Genomic DNA, 17737 nt, shown 5'->3' on the forward strand with positions numbered 1-17737 from the left:
CCATGCCCCTGACCCCTGCGTGTGCACTACCTTCCACCCAAGTCCCTGACAATACGTATTTGGCATTTTCTTCGGAATGCCCGTCCAGAAACACAGGGACTGACTCATCTCATATGAGAGACATTCAACACCCTGGCGGTAAAGCGCTAGCGAGTTCCTAAGAAGAGTGTGGCATTGTATCCCAGTTCCTAAGAAGGGTGTGGCATTGTATCCCAGTTCCTAAGAAGGGTGTGGCATTGTATCCCAGTAGTGGAAATCAAAACACCTCTCTTTTGAGAAATGTGTGCCCTCCTTGGGGTCCCCAAGGGCAGTGTGTGTGTTGTGTGTTCCAGATACCAAAATGCTGTAGCGGCTTCTTTGGGCCTGACTGCAACCCATGTCCGGGAGGCTTCTTGAATCCATGTTCTGGAAATGGGCAGGTGAGTATAGTCCCTGGTTCACACTGTTTCATGTGTGCTGACTTTTCTGGAGTCATGCAGTAATGATGGAAACTCCTAAGCCAAAAAGTGGCAGCACTGGCCAGCATTCCCAGGAATCAAGAGAACTGGAGCTGTTGCTGCTCCTGGCAGCATAGGAGTCTGGGACAGGAGAGGGAAGGAAGGAGGGAGAATGTTGCTTAATCTCTGCCTCCCTAAAGTTCCCCATGAGATCTTGGACAACTCAAAACTCTCTGAACGTCGCTTTCCAAGCCTGTGGAAGATCCTATGTCAAAGGTTTCTGTGATACTTCAAAATAATAGTAGTGTTGGCCAATGGCCACTTTGTTGTTGTGTTTTAAACCCAAATTCAGAATCTAGTGAAACGTAAAAGCCGAAGCTTACCTTGTCTATTTGGAGGTCAGGACCAAAACCGAATGGTAAAACTATAGCCCTGGGAATCTCGTAGATCCGCATCTACACCACTGCTCTTGCAAATGGAAAGCCACGTGGGGGCGGGCTGTCTCACACAGAAGGTGGGAAGAGAAGCAGCAGTGCTGCCTGGGGCCTGGTGGTTGTGGAGTGACCGATATCAACATGGTCTTGCCAGGGCTGGGCAGGTAGGTGTCGTAGTTAGGTTTTGATCGCTGTCAACAGACACCATGACCGTGGCAACCCTTATATGGAAAACCTTTCATTGGGGTGGCTCGCTTACAGTTTTGGAGGTTCAGTCCATTATCACCATGGTGGGGAGCATGGCAGCATGCAGGCAGAGGTGGTGCTGGAGCCGAGAGTCCCACACCTTGACTCAGAGGCAGCAAGGAGTCAATTGACTATCGCACTGAGGGAAGCTAGAGCAAAAGGGACCTCAAAGCCCGCCCCCACAGTGACACGCTTCCTCCAACAAGGCCACCCGTCCTAAAAGTGCCACTCCCTTTGGGGGCCATTTTCCTTCAAACCAAAACGGTAGGCGAGCAAGTGAGATTTACAATGGAGAAAACACACTGAGCAAGCAAGGATGTAGAGAGAACAGAGCTCGACCTCATCTGAAGGCCTCTGCCTACTGCCACCCCCTCAGCATTGAGTGAAGGGTCTCACTTCTGTGATATGGCTCATTCTGAGGAGACATGAACAGTTCTATTCAGCCCAGAGAGAGTACTGGGGAGAAACAAGTCATCCGGGTCTGTCTTAACGAACTGGCGAGTTCACTGGGCTTACATCCAGAAGCAAGGGTGGCTGAGCAGCCACATCATGGAAAAGGCCCATCCCAGCCCTAGTGGTAACTCAAGAAAGCTGTGTCCACAGTGGACCTGCCTGCCCATCTCTCTGACCCCACTGAAGAGTCTCCGGCCTCAGCCAGTGTTCCCTGCTCACCTAAGCTCCCCAAGGCTCCCTGTGGGTCATAATCGTTTAGGCTTCTTGGTTCTCGTGTCTTGTGAGCTTCCTGAGCCGTGCGGAGCCTCGCTCCTTGCAGAATGTTTCAGTTCAGAGGAAACAGCTATACAACACACCCTTGCACCTTGTCCCTTAAGGTTCTAAGTCTTAGATCAGGATCCCCAAGCTGGGTGCTATTTTTACATCCTGCGTGATAGCAAAAGGACTCTGCCTCCTGCGAGGAGTGGGAAGTCACTTCCAGTAGGACTGAGCCTGAGTTCAAGTTCAAGCCATGAAGCAAAAGCATCGGCTTCTCCTTCGCTGCCACGTGTGTCCTAATGGCCCACTGGGCTGCCTTTGCTCTAAGTGCATAGATGGCCTCAGCGGAAACGGGACCTGTATCTGTGAGGATGGCTTCCAAGGCTCCAGGTGCCAGTTCTGCTCCGACCCCAACAGATACGGACCTCGGTGTAACAGAAGTAAGTGGGGCTTCTAGAGCTCCTGTCCGTGGGTTCGTGCTCATCCCAAGGATGCTGACGATGTGGTCTGCTGTCTTGTGGATTCCGCTTGTGGTCGCCATCGTCCCAGCGTGGGTTTATTAAGTGATGCTTCCCAAACAATAGCACGTGCCAGACAGCTGGGCACACGGGGCCGAGTTTCTGATTCTCATTGGGATGAGTCAGAGAAAATTCACTTTTAACAGCTTTCTGGGGTGGGGGGAGGGGCTACTGGCAGTGCTGATCTGGACATTGCACTTTAGAAAGCACTTTCTGTGTTCATGAAGCCGTAAATAGAGTCTATTTCGAGAAATAGATCTGCTCCCTCTCAAATGATCCTTACCCACCAGTGCCTCCATTTTAGAATCGTGACTTTGGATGTGCGCACCTTCAAACACCAAATGAAATAAAGGCGGAGGCAATAATAAGCATTTTATAAATCCATCGCAACTTATATGCGCAAAGCTCTCCCAAGGACATGCCTAGCACATTGTACATACTGAAAACACGCTGGCTACTGTTGTGACCTCTTACTGTTTTGTTTTTGTTTTTTGTTTGCTTGTTTGTTTTGCTGTCATTATAACAGCCATAACCACACCTCAGGGGCATAGGTATCAAAAAGTCTGTAGAACATATAGAAAGTCCCGCAGTAGGCACATACAAATATAACCCTAACACAGAAACGCAGAAAAGGAGCCGTTCTTTAAAATGACTTCATATGTATATTTAACTATATACATTTGTAGATGCCCATTTCTAAGCTAAAATCAGAATGTAACAAAGTGAAAGGAATAGGCCAGAGCCTCCCATGAAGTCAGGCCAGCCAAAAAGTTAAATGCGCATTTCTAGTTTAGTGGAGAAAGTGTTACAGTGTCTCTGTCCAGATAATGAAGACAAGGTTGCAGAGTTGTTCTCACAGCCGTGGGGATTGGTCCCAACACCCGTCATTACCACTGAACTCCCCAGCTGCTCTAGTCCTCCACATAAAAAGCCCTTGTCTTTGCCCGGACCCTATACACAGCCTCACACATGAAAGTCCTCCAGGGGAGTCACCGTACAAATACTATAGAAACCGCACACAAATGGGATGTTGCCTGACTATAATTTTTAGACAATGGTGACAAGAGAAATATATGGATACATTTAGAACAGACATAGGGACTTTTTAAAAAAATTTTCTTTGCTTGTTTTTTTAAAATATTTATTTATTATATATACAATATTCTGTCTGTGTCTATGCCTGCAGGCTGGAAGAGGGCACCAGACCCCATTACAGATGGTTGTGAGCCACCATGTGGTTGCTGGGAATTGAACTCAGGACCTTTGGTAGAGCAGGCAATGCTCTTAACCTCTGAGTCATCTCTCCAGCCCCCAGGGATTTTTTAAAAATATTTTTGATCTGTGGGTCACAGACACAAAATCAGGAGCCAGGCAGTGGTGGCCTTTAATCCCAGCACTCGGGAGGTAGAGGCAGGAGGATCTCAATGAGTTTGAAGCCAGCCTGGTCTATAAAAACTAGTTTCAGGGCAGGCTCCAAAGCTTCTGAAAAACCCTGTCTCCAAAAACCAATAAATAAATAAACATACACACACACACACACACACACACACACACACATATAATCCAAGAATACATCACAGGTTGCTCACAGTATCAAGCCAGATCATAACTGGGGGCTTCTAGCGCAGAAATTATATCTACTAAATAATCAATAGACCAAGTCACGTCTATTGCTACCCCCACTAGCTCCACACATTTGGTGTGAACACACACCCTTCCTTTGCATCGTATTTGACTGGGAACTCTCAGACCAATTGGACAGTTTGCTTCCGCTCTCTGGACCTCTGCCTATGCATCTAAAATGTAGAACGTACTTATGCTGTGACACAGAGGGCGGCTAGTGAGATGGCGAGAAGCCAGTCAGGACCTCGAATGAAGTAGGGCCCAGATACTGGCCACTAATTATCACTAGGTTTGCTGTGATTCCAAGTGCAGAGTGAACACCTGATCCCATCTGGAGTTCTACAAACAGAAGAAATCTTGCCTAGGTATTCTCCAATGTTTTCAAAAAGTGAGAAACTCCTCAGCCAGCATCTCCAACCACAGAGGAGTTGGAAATTGGGTTCCTTGGCTCTTTTCGCCACAGCACGAACCACCTTCTCCTCCACGCCCACACACAGACACAGAGGGCACACTGGGACCCAATATAGCCTCCTCCTGGGGGTAGGGGTAAGAGCTCTCCAAGGCTGCCCCTGGCACTCCGAGAAATGCTGATTTCGACCCAGCTCTGATTCGACAGCACTGCGTGGGGGCGGAGACAGTCCCCACCCTCCACAGTACTGTGTTCCTACGGGAAACGGTCCTCCAAGCCCTAAACAGCCTGTCCCCTTCTCCTGCAGCCTGCCTGTGTGTCCATGGAGCGTGTGATAACCGCATAGACAGCGACGGAGCCTGCCTCTCGGGAACATGCCGAGAGGGCACTTCCGGGAGGTTCTGCGACAAGAAACCCTCAGCCTGCGGGCCCTACGTACAGCTCTGTCACATCCATGCCACCTGTAAATACAGCAATGGGACAGCCAGGTAGGCGTGGGAAAGAAAGGCCATCTGCATGCAAGGCCTCCACCACCTGTGGGTGGAGCCAGCCCGGACCTCGTGCTTGATAAAGTCACGCACGCTCTGCCCGGCTGACAGTATGGCAGCTCTTGTGGGAGCTTAGACCGAGCAAAATCCAGCTTTTAGCTTTCCCTTGCTGGTACTTAAAATGCACCAGCTGTGTGACCTTCAACAAGTTAGTTTACCTCTCTGAGCTTTACTCGCCTCGTCGGTAGTGGTGAATCCTGCCTAACAACAGTGGCAGCAGTTAAAAGGATCAAATGTAAAAGCGTGGTGTCCCGGCTTGGATCTGTCCTTATTATGAGCACATTTAAGAAACAATGAAGGTTCCGGGTATACATATTACAATTTCTGCACTCCAACGGGATTGCTACACGTGCCAGGCCAACAAGGGCTACAGAAAGACCTTGCTTTAAAAATCCGAAAAAGGGGAGTAGAGAGGAGGTTCGGCAGGTAAGAGCGGCCGCTGCTCCTCCCGAGGAGCCGAGTTGTGTTCCGAACACCCATGCCGCAACTACAGCTCCAAGGGATCCACCACCATCTTTTGGCCACTAGGGGTGCATTCATGCACGTTGCATGTGTGTATGAGAACATGTGCATGCGCGCACACACACACAGAGACACACATAAGTAAATCATAACTTTAAAAAAACGAAAGGAAAATAAGGAAGAAGAGGAAGGAGGAAGCGTTTCTATGTTCGATCAAACTGTCAGTCAATGTTAAACCATCACAGAAGGAAGCAATAAATTGTCCATGCTTTGATGACATCTTTACTTCCAAAGGTGTCAAGAGCAGCTCCCTTGTGAAGGGCATTCGCTATGAAGTCGAACGGTGGAAGAGACTACCGTTCATTTCCTTAACTGTGTAAGAGCTACAGTAGCTTTAGGGAGTAGCAAATGCCCTCAGAAAGCTTGCTGTCCTCTGGTTCAGAGGCAATAACCACCTCCAATACCCTGGAGGATACAGAGGATGTCCGGAATCCCAGTCCTGTTCTGGCATGGTTCCTTAAGTTGTATTTCTTGTTTCGGGGGACTGTCACCCTAAAGAGAGCAGGCTTTGTGTCTTTCCTGTGGTTCGTGATGTGTCTGCCTCAGGAACTGGGAACTATGTCGGTGTGGATGCCTAAAATCGCCTGTGAGTATACCAGCCCACCCGCAGCGATGTCTGCATGTTCTGCATGACCTCAGGCAGCGCAGAGACCTGTGTTGGAACAAATCAAACTCTCTCTGTATGTGAATGCCAGACAGATCACTTCCTCAGGGGAACTTGATCCTGGATAAATAGTCGATAGTTTTTTAAGCACATGTTGCTGAAGTTTCAGGGGGACATGGAGGTTTGAGGGAAGCCACATGGTATCCCGGCCTCTATCACAGGGCGTTCAATAGATTTGATCAAACCAATGCATGGATGAGCAAATGACCCACATTAGACAGCAAAAGTATTATGGTAGAGTATTTTGGAAGGAATGTCTGAAAGCAGAATAAGACCAGAAATTGCCATATCACAGGAGGTACACATGAGTGTGTGTCTGTCCATCTGTCTGTCTGGGGATGTTATGTGAAGGACCAGAGAAGGGGCGAGGGGTCTCTCTCACCTGTTAACATGTTCAAGTATCTTCAGACCTGTGCCACAGACAGTTTTTGTCTCTGCTGAAGCAGAGGAATAAAACTAGCATGGAACGGGTTATAAACAGTGCAGTTCAGGTCCGGTCAGAGCGGGCCAGCTGCCACCACTGTACCCAATGGTGCCAGTGAACTCTGATGAGCTCCCCACAGTATCGGTGCCATTTTCCAAATGAGAAGATAGTGTCCCAGTCGTGAAGAGACTCAGGCAGGCCACACAATGGCTAAGGTAGAGTCCTGACTGCAGACCCCCAAATCATCTATCCGTGCTTGCACCCAGGCTCCCTGCACAGAGCAAACCACTATGGTCCCGAGCACATCAGGCTCCTCCCTAGCTGGCTGCATGCACCTGTGTGGCCAGTGCTGGGTATCCTGGGCTGACTGTATGCATTCTGTCCTTCACAGCTGTGTCTGCAATGAGGGCTACGAAGGGGACGGAACCCTCTGTTCTAAGAAGGACCCTTGCACGGGATCAACCTCCAGAGGAGGCTGTAGTCCAAACGTGAGTGCCGTTTCTCAGAGCCAAGAGCCCTGGCTTTTGCTTCCTTTCATGTTGTTTGCTTTTTACAAGTAACACAGCAAGAAACCACTAAATGAAGTCACCCCGTGGAGACGAAAGATTTTCTTAAGGGAAAAAATAACCTGCGTGCTCCCTTAGATCGTGGAAGGCAGAGACAGCTGCCAAAGCCTGTTGGGTTTTACACAGATGTGTGGTTCTAGCCACGATCAGGGTGGGTCTTGTCATCTCAGTTAACCTAATCTAGAAACTCCCTGGCAGACACACCCAGATGATGTCCCCTATGTGAATCTAGACGCTGTCAAGTTGACAATGTTGCCCATCCCAAGCCTACATCAAGAGTTGTAGTATCGGGGCTGAAGAGATGGCTCAGTGGTTAAGAGCATTGCCTGCTCTTCCAAAGGTCCTGAATTCAATTCCCAGCAACCACATGGTGGCTCACAACCATCTGTAAAGAGGTCTGGCGCCCTCTTCTGGCCTTCAGGCATACAGACAGAATTATATATATATATATATATATATATATATATATATATATATATATATTTAAAAAAAAGAGTTGTAGGGCTGGAGAGGTGGCTCAGAGGTTAAGAGCACTGACTGCTCTACCAGAGGTCCTGAGTTCGATTCCCAGCAACCACATGTGGCTCACAACCATCTGTAATGAGATCTGGTGCCCTCTTCTGGCCTATATATATATATGTACTGGCAGAATAGTGTATACATAATAAATAAATAAATCTTTAAAAAAAAAAGAGTTGTAGTATCACTCAGAGGATCTTGGACCCTAGTACCATGGAGCCCTAGATTCGTGCTTCTCTCTGTAACTGGGTGACACTGGTGACCTGTTTCCCCATCTGTAAAATACAGATAATCACAGTGTCAATCTCCAGAGCAACGGTTCTCAACCCACGGGGTCAAATGACCCTTTCACAGGGTGACATATCAGATATTTACATTGCAATTCATAGCAGTGGCAAACTTGCGGTTATGAAGAAGCAAGGAAAACAATCTTATGGTTGGGAGTCACCATGACATGGGGCACTGTTAACGGGTCCCAGCATTAGAAAGGTTGAAAACCGCTGCTCTGGAGGATTCTTTGCTTCTGTAGATCAATAAAAGCCGTCTCTCGCTGAATCCGTAACACAGGGCAGTGAGTGGTTAGCCCTTAGCAGACCAGGGCCAAGCACCTTCCCCTCGAGATCACCCAGCTGGTTTATTACATTTGTGTGAATAAGCATCGCCGTCATTTCCATTGCACGCTTCTAGAACATTCTTCCAGATCCTTTCCGGCAATGGGCCCCGTGAAGGGGGACTACAGTTTCAAAGGTCTTGCCTTTGTTCTTCCTGCAGGCAGAATGCATCCGAACTGGCACAGGGGCACATGTCTGTGTGTGCCAGCCGGGCTGGACAGGGGACGGAAGAGACTGTGTGGCGATCAACAACTGCCTGCTGCCTGGCACAGGCGGCTGCCATGACAATGCCACCTGTTTATACATAGGCCCCGGACAGGTAGGTAACTTGAGAGAGAAGAAAAGGGGGAGCAGAATTCCTGTTGTGGCTTTTTTTTTTTTTTGTCACAACCGTAGAGGATCTTTGCTCTGACGTTCCTATGACTTTTTGCCCCCATTTGTGGTCGGGAGAATGGGAGCATTATCACGATGGGTCTGTGACATCGGCGTCATAGTGATGTCGTACAGCAGAGGAGCCGAGACACTGAGAGGTTAGTGACTTTGCTCTGCGGCACAGCAAATCAAGCTCGCTGTGAGTCAGAATACATATATGTGGGTCAGAATACATATATGTGAGTCAGAATGCAGAGATGTCTCAGTCAACCCCCAGGGACCACATGCGTGTATCTAGAACATGCTAGAGGTTGTTACCAATTTTAGGTGGCTTCATTTCATGAAAGGAGGCAGAGGCTACTGCCTGGGAATTAATTAGGGAGTTACAGGGGAAAGATACTGACTAAATTAAGATTGTAGGAAAGGAGATGGCAGGTGCCCACTTCCCATCTGTTCTGCGTGCCCTCCTTCCCCCAAAAACCAGTTTAGGCTCCATAAGGTCAAGGGAACACAAGGCCCAGAAGGAAGAACCAGGATATACAGGATATATGCGCGCTCTCTCTCTCTCTCTGTCTCTCTCTGTCTCTCTCTCTCTCTCTCTTGCACACACGCGCGCGCGCGCACACACATACACACATGCATACAAACTCTCCACCATATACATACACACACACTTTCCCGCCATACTTACACACACACACACACACTCCCCCATACACACACACACATGCACACCTTTGAGTGATGACACAGTCTCTCACATTTGTGAGACTTTCCTGGACTTTGTTAAACCTTCAGGTTGTTTCATTGAGAAATGTGTGTTTTCCCATGAGGTTGGACACTGTGCAAGGCCTAACCTTGCTTCCTGGGATGACTCCAAGCCCTTCTCTCGTGATCCTTCTGCCTTAGAGGACACATGTGTTAGGACCTGGGGCATCACGGTCCTTGAATGGTGCTTGGTGAGATCTTGAAGCCAGATCATGCCCCTCGTTTGCTCTCAGACAGAATTCACCCAACCAGTGACGTTCTGGCCTAGTCAAGGTGCCAGAAAAGGAGGTACCAGGGAAGGAGGTGCCAGGGAAGGAGGTGGCGGGGAAGGAGGTGGCGGGGAAGGAGGTGCCAGGGAAGGAGGTGCCGGGGAAGGAGGTGCCGGGGAAGGAGGTGCCAGGAAAGGAGGTGCCAGGAAAGGAGGTCTCTAGGAGCCCCAGATGCTGCTCTTTCTCCTCCTCCCTCCTGGCTCCAGGAATAGGAACCGAGTGTCTCCCCTGTGGAAGCTGTTCAGAGCTAACACTTACGGGGTGATAAGTGGGTGACTGGCCCCTAAACAGATGGAAGTACTGGGGCTCCTTGGAATCTCATCACCACCACACAAAGAGGTCTTCTTGGAGGTCTTTCTAGTGAGATCCCCTCAGAGGTGGCTAAAGGGTAGTGAGGTGACCAGGAGAAAGGGTAAGAGAAAACGGGACTGTGCAGCCAGCAGCATGCAGGACACTACCCAGCCCAGGGAACCTTCTAGGTCCCTTTAGGTCAGTGTGTCCGTAGTGCTGAGGGCTCATTATGCTAATATCTCAGTGACTTAGACCATGTCTTAGGCACTGTGCTGTTGCTCTGAAGAGACACCATAACTAAGGCAACTTAGAAAAGAAAACAATTAATTGGGGGGGTTGTTTACAGTTTCAGAGGGTGAGTCCATGACTGTCATGGTGAAGAACATGGCAACAGGCCAGCAAGCATGACATTGGAGCAGACTCTGAGAGCTTACATCTTATCTACAAGTCGGAAGCAGAGAGAGCCTGGGCCTGGCATGGGTTCTTTAAACCTCAAATCCCTCCCCCAGTGACATACCTCTTCCAACAAAGTCACACCTCTTCCATCAAAGTCACATCTCCTCCAATAAGGCCACACCTCCTAATCCTTCCCAAAACAGTTCCATCAACTAAGGACCAAGCATTCAGATATCTGAGCCTATGGGGACCACTCTCATTCAAAACACCACAGACCACAAAGGGTGTTTCTTAGGCCGTGACGAGTAGGGCTGGGGAAAGTAGAAGAACATATTTGGATCACTGGGCAGTCTGGTTGTAACAGAAAAAAAATCCAGTTCCCTGTGCATTCCTGGTGAGAATTAAAAAATGGCGTGGCCATGGAAAATAGAATAGCAACTCTCCAGAAAATTAAAGGTGGGATGGCCATAGGAAACAATAATTCAACTGCCCCAAAAGAACTAAAAGCAGGGCCTCCGAGGGATACTTGTAGAACCACGATGCTCAGAGCATGGTTCACACTGATCAAAACTTGAAGCAACAAGTAACGAAACCTCAGTCTTAGGAAAGAATCTCTGGCCCATGCCACAGCCTAGATGAACTTGGAGACCTCGGTCAGTAGCAGCCTGGGGGACCGTGGCTCCTTTCCTACGGGATCTCTAGAGGAGTCGGATTTATTAAAGGCAGAGGGTAGAAACGCAGCTGCAGCTGCCAGGGCCTGGTGTGGGGGATGGGGTAGGTCATGAGCAGGGGGTTTCAGTTCTGGAGATGAGGAAAGTTCTAGAGCCGCGTCAGTGATGGAGGAAGGACAGTAGTGTGAGTGTGGCTGACACCATTGGAGTGTGAAATGGTGAGTTTTATCAGGCATGCTTTATCAAAAAACCTTAAGAAGATGAAGGAGAGGGGGAGTTCTATGGCTCGCACAGCTGTAACGACCACATGCAGATGCAGGCGTGGTACGGTGCAGGGCTCACAGGGCCACATGATGGTGGTCTAGACGGCCCCAACTTCTGCCCAGTCTCCTGGGTCAGATGTTCTGCGGCAGCTCCAGCCTTGCCCCTGCTCTCTTAGCCACAACAGCGTACATCTCGTGATCATTTCTACCTAAACCCAGGATCCCTTTTCTCTTGTTGGCTCAAACTGATCACTCTCATGGCCTCCTCATTCCTGTCAGCCCAGGCAGAAATCGGGCCCCATGGCAGGGTCTGTGCGGGCAGGGACAAACTCAATCTTACGCTCTCTGCTGGGGACCTGGGCTGAGGGGGAAACCATGTTCTCTTATATAAACCAGAAGAGAGAATAGTGGTGTCCCCGAAGCTATTTTCTAGAAAGAGAGAGCAGATGCCGGCAGACAAAATAAAACAGATGCTTACGTAAGCATTTGCACGGTGTCTCCCTCGTCTGACTCTCCTTGTGAACTGAGTTGGTTGCGGGAGACGATCAAGCACTAGGAGACGATCAAGCACTAGGAGACAATCAAGCACTAGGGCCAGGGCCCACAAGTCACACTAGGCAAAAGATCTCATGTAAGGTGGCAGACCCACATGAGTGACAAAGTGACGTAGCGCTTTAAAGCCCACGCCGAGGGAGCACATAGTCTGCCTGTCGCACCAGGGTGTCCGGTGGCCGCTGTCCCGTTTACCCTTCTGATTTCTCTGACAGCAGAGCCTGCGCAGGGGTCTAGAGAGAAGGAGCTCTCAAATGAGCCCTCGGGAGGGTAATCGTCGCGGAGCCCGCTGCAGACTCATGCCTCACCAAACACTCAGCCAAGGACTGCACTTTGGTTCATTGGTGTCACCAGGCTGCCTTTGAGAAGGGCAGAGAGAAATGCCTTGGTGTCTGTATTCATTTTCCAGGCCTTGCCATAGCAAAAGTGTCACAAACTGGGCCTCGGAGAACAACAAACATATTGTCTCATAATCTGGAGGCCTGAGATCAAAGTCAGCTGGTGCCTCCTTCTCAGGGACTCTGGGGGAGCCTGTCCCCTGCTCCTCCCCTAGCCTTGGGGGACCTGCTGGCCCTTTTTGGTAGAGACATGTTAACTGACCTCCAGCTTGGCATTCCCACGGCGTGCTCTCTGTGTGCACACGTCTCCTGTGTTCATCTTTTCACGTGGATGCTAGAGTCAGATTAGAGTCAGGGTCCTGGCTACGCCAACAGGAACTCATCTTAAATCACATGCACAACAACTACCCTATTTCTAAACAAGATCATGTTCTGGGGGCTGCAGGCCCTTAACAGATGAGTTCGAGGTTGAAGAAGAGACTCCAGCATCGACAGCGTCTATACCCTCTTCCTACAAACAAATGTTAAACGTCCTGAGGGGAGACGGAAGAAAGAGAGGGCCTCTATGACATCTTTGGGAAATCAAATCAGCCCCGCCTAAGAGGGCCTTCACTTGGTTGCAGTTGCTTTAGAAGGTTTTAGACACACTGAATGGATACTGACTTTAATTTCTATGAATGTTGCTTTAAAGAGACAAGCCATGTCTGGATGAAAGGCATGAGGGAGTATTAGGGCTGGGGACACGGAGGTGCTGTGCTGACAGCAGGTGGAGGGAATTAAGCCTCTAGTTGGTGAGCTTGTGGTCCACCATATGCAGGGTGTGCTTGGCTTTCATGTGGATATAAAATACTGTCCACACACATATAATATACACGCTTGCGTTATAAAGCTCACAGAGCAGGTGCCCTTGTTGAAAACAAAATTCATACAGTGGAAGTTTTGTTCACTTCTTCCTCCAGCTGAAAGATCTTGCGTCAGCTCCCACTGGGGTGTGTGTGTGCTCTCAAACCCCACCCTAAACAGCCCTTCTCCAGTCGTCAATCTTCCTCACGTCTCTTCGTCTCTTCTTCTTCCTTGACAGCTTCCCTCGGTCTGAATGCCTTCCCCTGCTCGCGTGTCCTCCCTCAAGGCCCAGCAGGGTCCCACTTCTAAAAGAGCATCCTCAGAGACCATTCTAAGCCCACCCACCCCCTCTGAACAGTAGTCTAGTCCCAGACGCACCTTAGCAGCCAGTGACTCCACAAGCCCTGTGTCCCTTCTTTTTCAGTTTGTTAAGATCAGACCCTTCTCGTTCATCTGTTAATGCACTTCTGTCTTTCTCTGGGTTTGTTGTTGGTTCCACGATAACCCCAAAACAGCTGTTTTAACATTTAAACGAAACAGCTGTGCTGTTTAACTCAATTGGAGAAATTCTTTTAAAATCGTGTTTGAAATGTCAGGATATTGCATTTTCGTGGGAAACAGCTGGGGAGACAAGGTGGGAAATTCATTAGGAGCCAATGTGCTGGTTTTCCTTCTGGCCTTTTCTTTGCTCGGGTTGTTAGTTTGTTTCCTTTACACCGTAGTGATCAACTGCAGCTTCATCCGTCCATTGTCTGCCATGGACCTGAAAATGTTCTCCTGTTACTATGTCACTGTCGCAGCTATAAGTTACTCCCCACGGGGCAAGTGAGGGCTGGAATAGAGGCTGTACCCTGCCTCCTGTAGCAGGGGACTAAGCCCTGAAGAAGGAGAGGCATTGACTAGATACATGAAGCTGCATCAGCCGCTGGGCTATGTGCTGTGGGTTGTCCATGCAGAAGTGATGCCCTGAATCCATCTACTCGACAGGGAGGCGTTATTTGAATTAAGCAGAGTGTCATCAAGCTGGCAATAGCCGTGTCCATGGATCCCCACCAAGCTGATAAGCCACAGCTTGCTTAACCTTTCTCTCTAGGAACAGGGTCGGCTTTTCTATTGCGAGAGCCATTGAGTCTCAGCTCTCTTTATAGGACTTTGTGAAGTCAATTTTTTAAGAGAAAGTAAAAAGGACTGTGGTTGGGCATCGCAATGCTGATGGTAACCAATAATGTAGTAATCAAAGGCAGCTGGCTATGTACAGTGACTAGCAGTCTAGTTTCTGTTCTTTAGGAGGGTTGAATGGCTGTGATTTCCACGGTCTGCTTTTCGGTGTAGCGGGGCGCAAGGCTTGAGAGCGCTTGCTTCAGTAATCCCTTCTGTGTTCCTGGAATTACAGAATGAATGTGAGTGCAAGAAAGGATTCCGAGGAAATGGGATCGACTGTGAGCCAGTCATTTCATGCTTGGAACAGGCAGAGAAATGTCACCCCCTGGTGAGTTACATGATGCTTCCTTCAGTTCTAAAAACACAGAACACTCTTAAGAACAAAAATCGGGTTGTGTGGCCGCTTCTTGTGGCGAGCACAAGACCCCTGAGCCATCAACTTGAAGGAAGTTTGGCTCCTGGTTTCAGAGGTTTCAGTGAGCAGTCACCTGGCTGTATGGCCTCTGGGCCATGTGTGGTGAGGCAGAGCATCGAGTGAGGAGCGGGGAGTGATCAAAGCAAGTCGTGATGTCCTTCTTGGTTTCTCTCAGGCCACCTGTCAAGCCGATGCCTCTGGCGTGTGGAGCTGCGTTTGTCAAGAGGGCTATGAGGGAAATGGCCTCCTGTGCTATGGGAACGTGCTCATGGTAAGTCCCTAAAGTCAGAGAGGGCACACGGCCGGAAAATGAACGTCTCGGCCAAGATAGCCCGAGACTTGTTTCCTCTATGGACCCTTTGTCCGGGAGGTTCTACACCAGGACGCCTGGTTTTTGCAGACACCTCACACGTTCGGGGGGGGGAGGGGGTCACTTGTTTTCACAGGCTGCAGCCGCTTATATTTGGCACTTTTGGCACACAGAGACTTTTGTTTGCCAATCTGTCTCACAAACTTCCCAAGTGAGCAGCTGGCCTACCTCTACTGGGCTGCTCTCCATTGGGTCTTATGAACACCCTGGGTTTATCCACCCTGAATGAGGTGGAGAGTGTGTGTGTGTGTGTGTGTGTGTGTGTGTGTGTGTGTGAATGCATGTGAGCATGTGCACACGCAAGTGCCCTCTGTGTACCAGGTGTCTTACTGGGTCCTTTATGCAGCAGCTTCTCATTTAAACCTCATAACAGCTATCTAGGATTAATGCCATTTATGATGCCCATTTCTCAGGTCCATAAACTAAGGCAAAGCACACTTACTTGCCTGAAATGTTGGTATCTGTCTAAGTTCCAGGCCCAACATTTAATCAACAGTATAGCATGTTCTAGCCATGCAGTATGGGTCACACTGAACAATCACTAGCTCTCCATCAGCCCCACCCCACACTACACTATAGATATCAAGTGGGGAGGAGTTGATTTCTGTCAGTTATCAAAATCCTGGGTTTCGACACCAGATAAATGAAAAAGAAATAACACGACTGCTCCTAGGTATGGTGTGTTATAGATAAAAGGAAAAACAGAGCCAGAGGCAGACACCTGGGAGAGCCCAGACTGAGCCAAGCCATGTGAAGAGAGGACAGTGTGAGCCGAGCCACCGACCAAGAGGGGTGGCCTGGGCCTAGAGGTAGAAGGTCCGAAAGGACGGCGTGGCCAAAATGGCCGATTCCTTAGGGAAGAGCCTCTGGGGGAAGGGCAGCCCAACCTCTGGGCTGGAGAGTTCAGAGTGGGTCAGGGTATGACAGCCAGAAGGACCCTGTAACAGCTGGGGACTGAGGGATGCTGGGAGACCTGGTGGTCATGTCAGTAGGTCCCTCCCTTAGCAGTTTGTCCTGGTTTGTTAACATTTTTTTCCTCACCGTTGTTCTTCTCACACAGTCGGGTTCTGGTTCCTCTTCTCTGAAACCTTCCTTCCAGAAATTCCCTAGGACCTGTAGCCTCCCAAACAAAAGCCACTCCAGAGCTAGTCCCCAGGCTCCTATGGCACCTCTCCCTCCACACACCCACCCCTGCAATGTTCAGGAAGGTCCCACCCTTTTCCCCTCATAGGCATTCATTCATCAAGAAGCTGCCCCTAAGCCACACCTGGAGTTTGGACTCCCTCATCTGCTGTCCGTGTCCCCAAACCCTCCAGCAGTTCCAACTCCCCACCAAGTCCCTAACCTTCCTAACAAACTAAAGTTCAAAGCCTCTGCTGTTCCTGCCTGTCCCTGCGCCGTCTTCACCCAGGCATGGCTCAGATCCCTCCAAAGCAGCTGTCTGCAGGCCAAGGTGAAGCCACAGTGCGAGCCAGGGACAGTAACCCCATGCCCCAGTCTTCAGCTCCTCACTGGCTCTGAGTGGGCGCTGTTTCTTACCAGCTAAGTTCTAATGTGAAAGAGCTTACATTGGAAAAGCTAGACTTACCTCAGTCTAGCAGACAATGTCCAAACTGTAGACCACAGGCCTATGCACCCCAAGATAGCTAGGATCCAAAATTTATAAAATTTATAGAAAACATTATCAGATCTGTTTTGCATTTTTTTTCTTTGCCTTTACTCTTCGTTATGTGGTTTTCAAGTGTGAACTTTGTAGATAGCAACATTGCTCCGTCGCGTCCTCTGGAGAACAGTCAGGCCCCTGAGTGTGAAGGCCATTTGCAGCTCTTGCTCTCACAACAGACTGGGAAGCCTGGTTCTACAGAGAGCACACAGCTCACGAGGGTGGGGTCAGGCTGTCCGGAACCCCCCTGAGATGATGCTTCTGTGTTCTCTCCCCCTCTCTGGATAAGGAACTGTCACGTCTCTCCGAAGCAGCTGTGTTTTACCAGTGGATAAACGTGAGTCCCCGCATTTGCACCTTCACGTCAGCAACATAAATCATTTTAGAGGACTGGAGTTTGTGCCGTAGGAAATGGGGGGGGTGCTGAAAAGCAGCACCCCACCTTGCCTGCACTTTAGAATCATGGGGCACCACACCCCGGGAGACTCTGATCTGATAAGTCAGGGGCTTGGCCTGGACACTGGTACTAACATGTATAGACAAGCTGGGAAGTGATGGCCCGGGTTAAGCTGGGATAGGGAGTTACACGCAGTTCAAATACATAAGGATGGTACTATCCACCGTAGTTCTCTCTTTGAAAGCATAGCACGATTCATGCCCTAGTGCACCAAGGTTTAGACCTACAGCTAACATCTTCGTATATGCTTGGCTCTCTGCTCAACATGCTGGGAGAACTTACTCTTCACCCCACTGGAGTTTTGTACAGAGTCCAGGCTCACCCTGCTCCAGCGTCTGACCTAGTCAGACATCCTAACAGATTGTTTGTCTCTTTAAATAAGTTTGTACCAAAATAGATCTTGCTTAGCCAGTGCTTCCTCAGAGAACAGCTCCCCATCCATTCCAGAACATTCCAGGGACCACTTGTTTCTACAGTGGAGGTTCTCTGTACACCTCCTCCTGCAGGCAATCAAAGGACTGGTTCCTCTCCGAGCAGGTTAGCTTCCCTCCAACCACACATGCACAACGGTGTTGCCCCACACGCGATGCCAGCCCAGGAGCGGGTCAGACAGGACACACTTCCCCCAACCTGCTTTAATGCTGTAGTGCTGGATGCTTCACATCAGTTCCAGCAC

At 49.4% G+C, this 17737-nt stretch overlaps 1 protein-coding gene across 1 annotated transcript in view; it reads left to right on the forward strand.

The window, feature by feature from the left end:
- Positions 1-17737, forward strand: part of Stab2 (stabilin 2) — a 156203-nt gene that overhangs the window by 61788 nt on the left and 76678 nt on the right. Inside the window, exons 23-30 of the mRNA XM_041676250.1 lie at positions 333-419; positions 2157-2268; positions 4686-4866; positions 6928-7024; positions 8393-8551; positions 14389-14484; positions 14747-14842; positions 16894-16941. Of these exons, the coding sequence (XP_041532184.1) occupies positions 333-419; positions 2157-2268; positions 4686-4866; positions 6928-7024; positions 8393-8551; positions 14389-14484; positions 14747-14842; positions 16894-16941 (876 nt within the window). The remainder of the gene's footprint in view (positions 1-332; positions 420-2156; positions 2269-4685; positions 4867-6927; positions 7025-8392; positions 8552-14388; positions 14485-14746; positions 14843-16893; positions 16942-17737) is intronic.

Source organism: Microtus oregoni, unplaced genomic scaffold, assembly GCF_018167655.1.
Source record: "Microtus oregoni isolate MIOR12 unplaced genomic scaffold, Mior012 000001F_ref0000356, whole genome shotgun sequence".
Classification (NCBI taxonomy): domain Eukaryota; kingdom Metazoa; phylum Chordata; class Mammalia; order Rodentia; family Cricetidae; genus Microtus; species Microtus oregoni.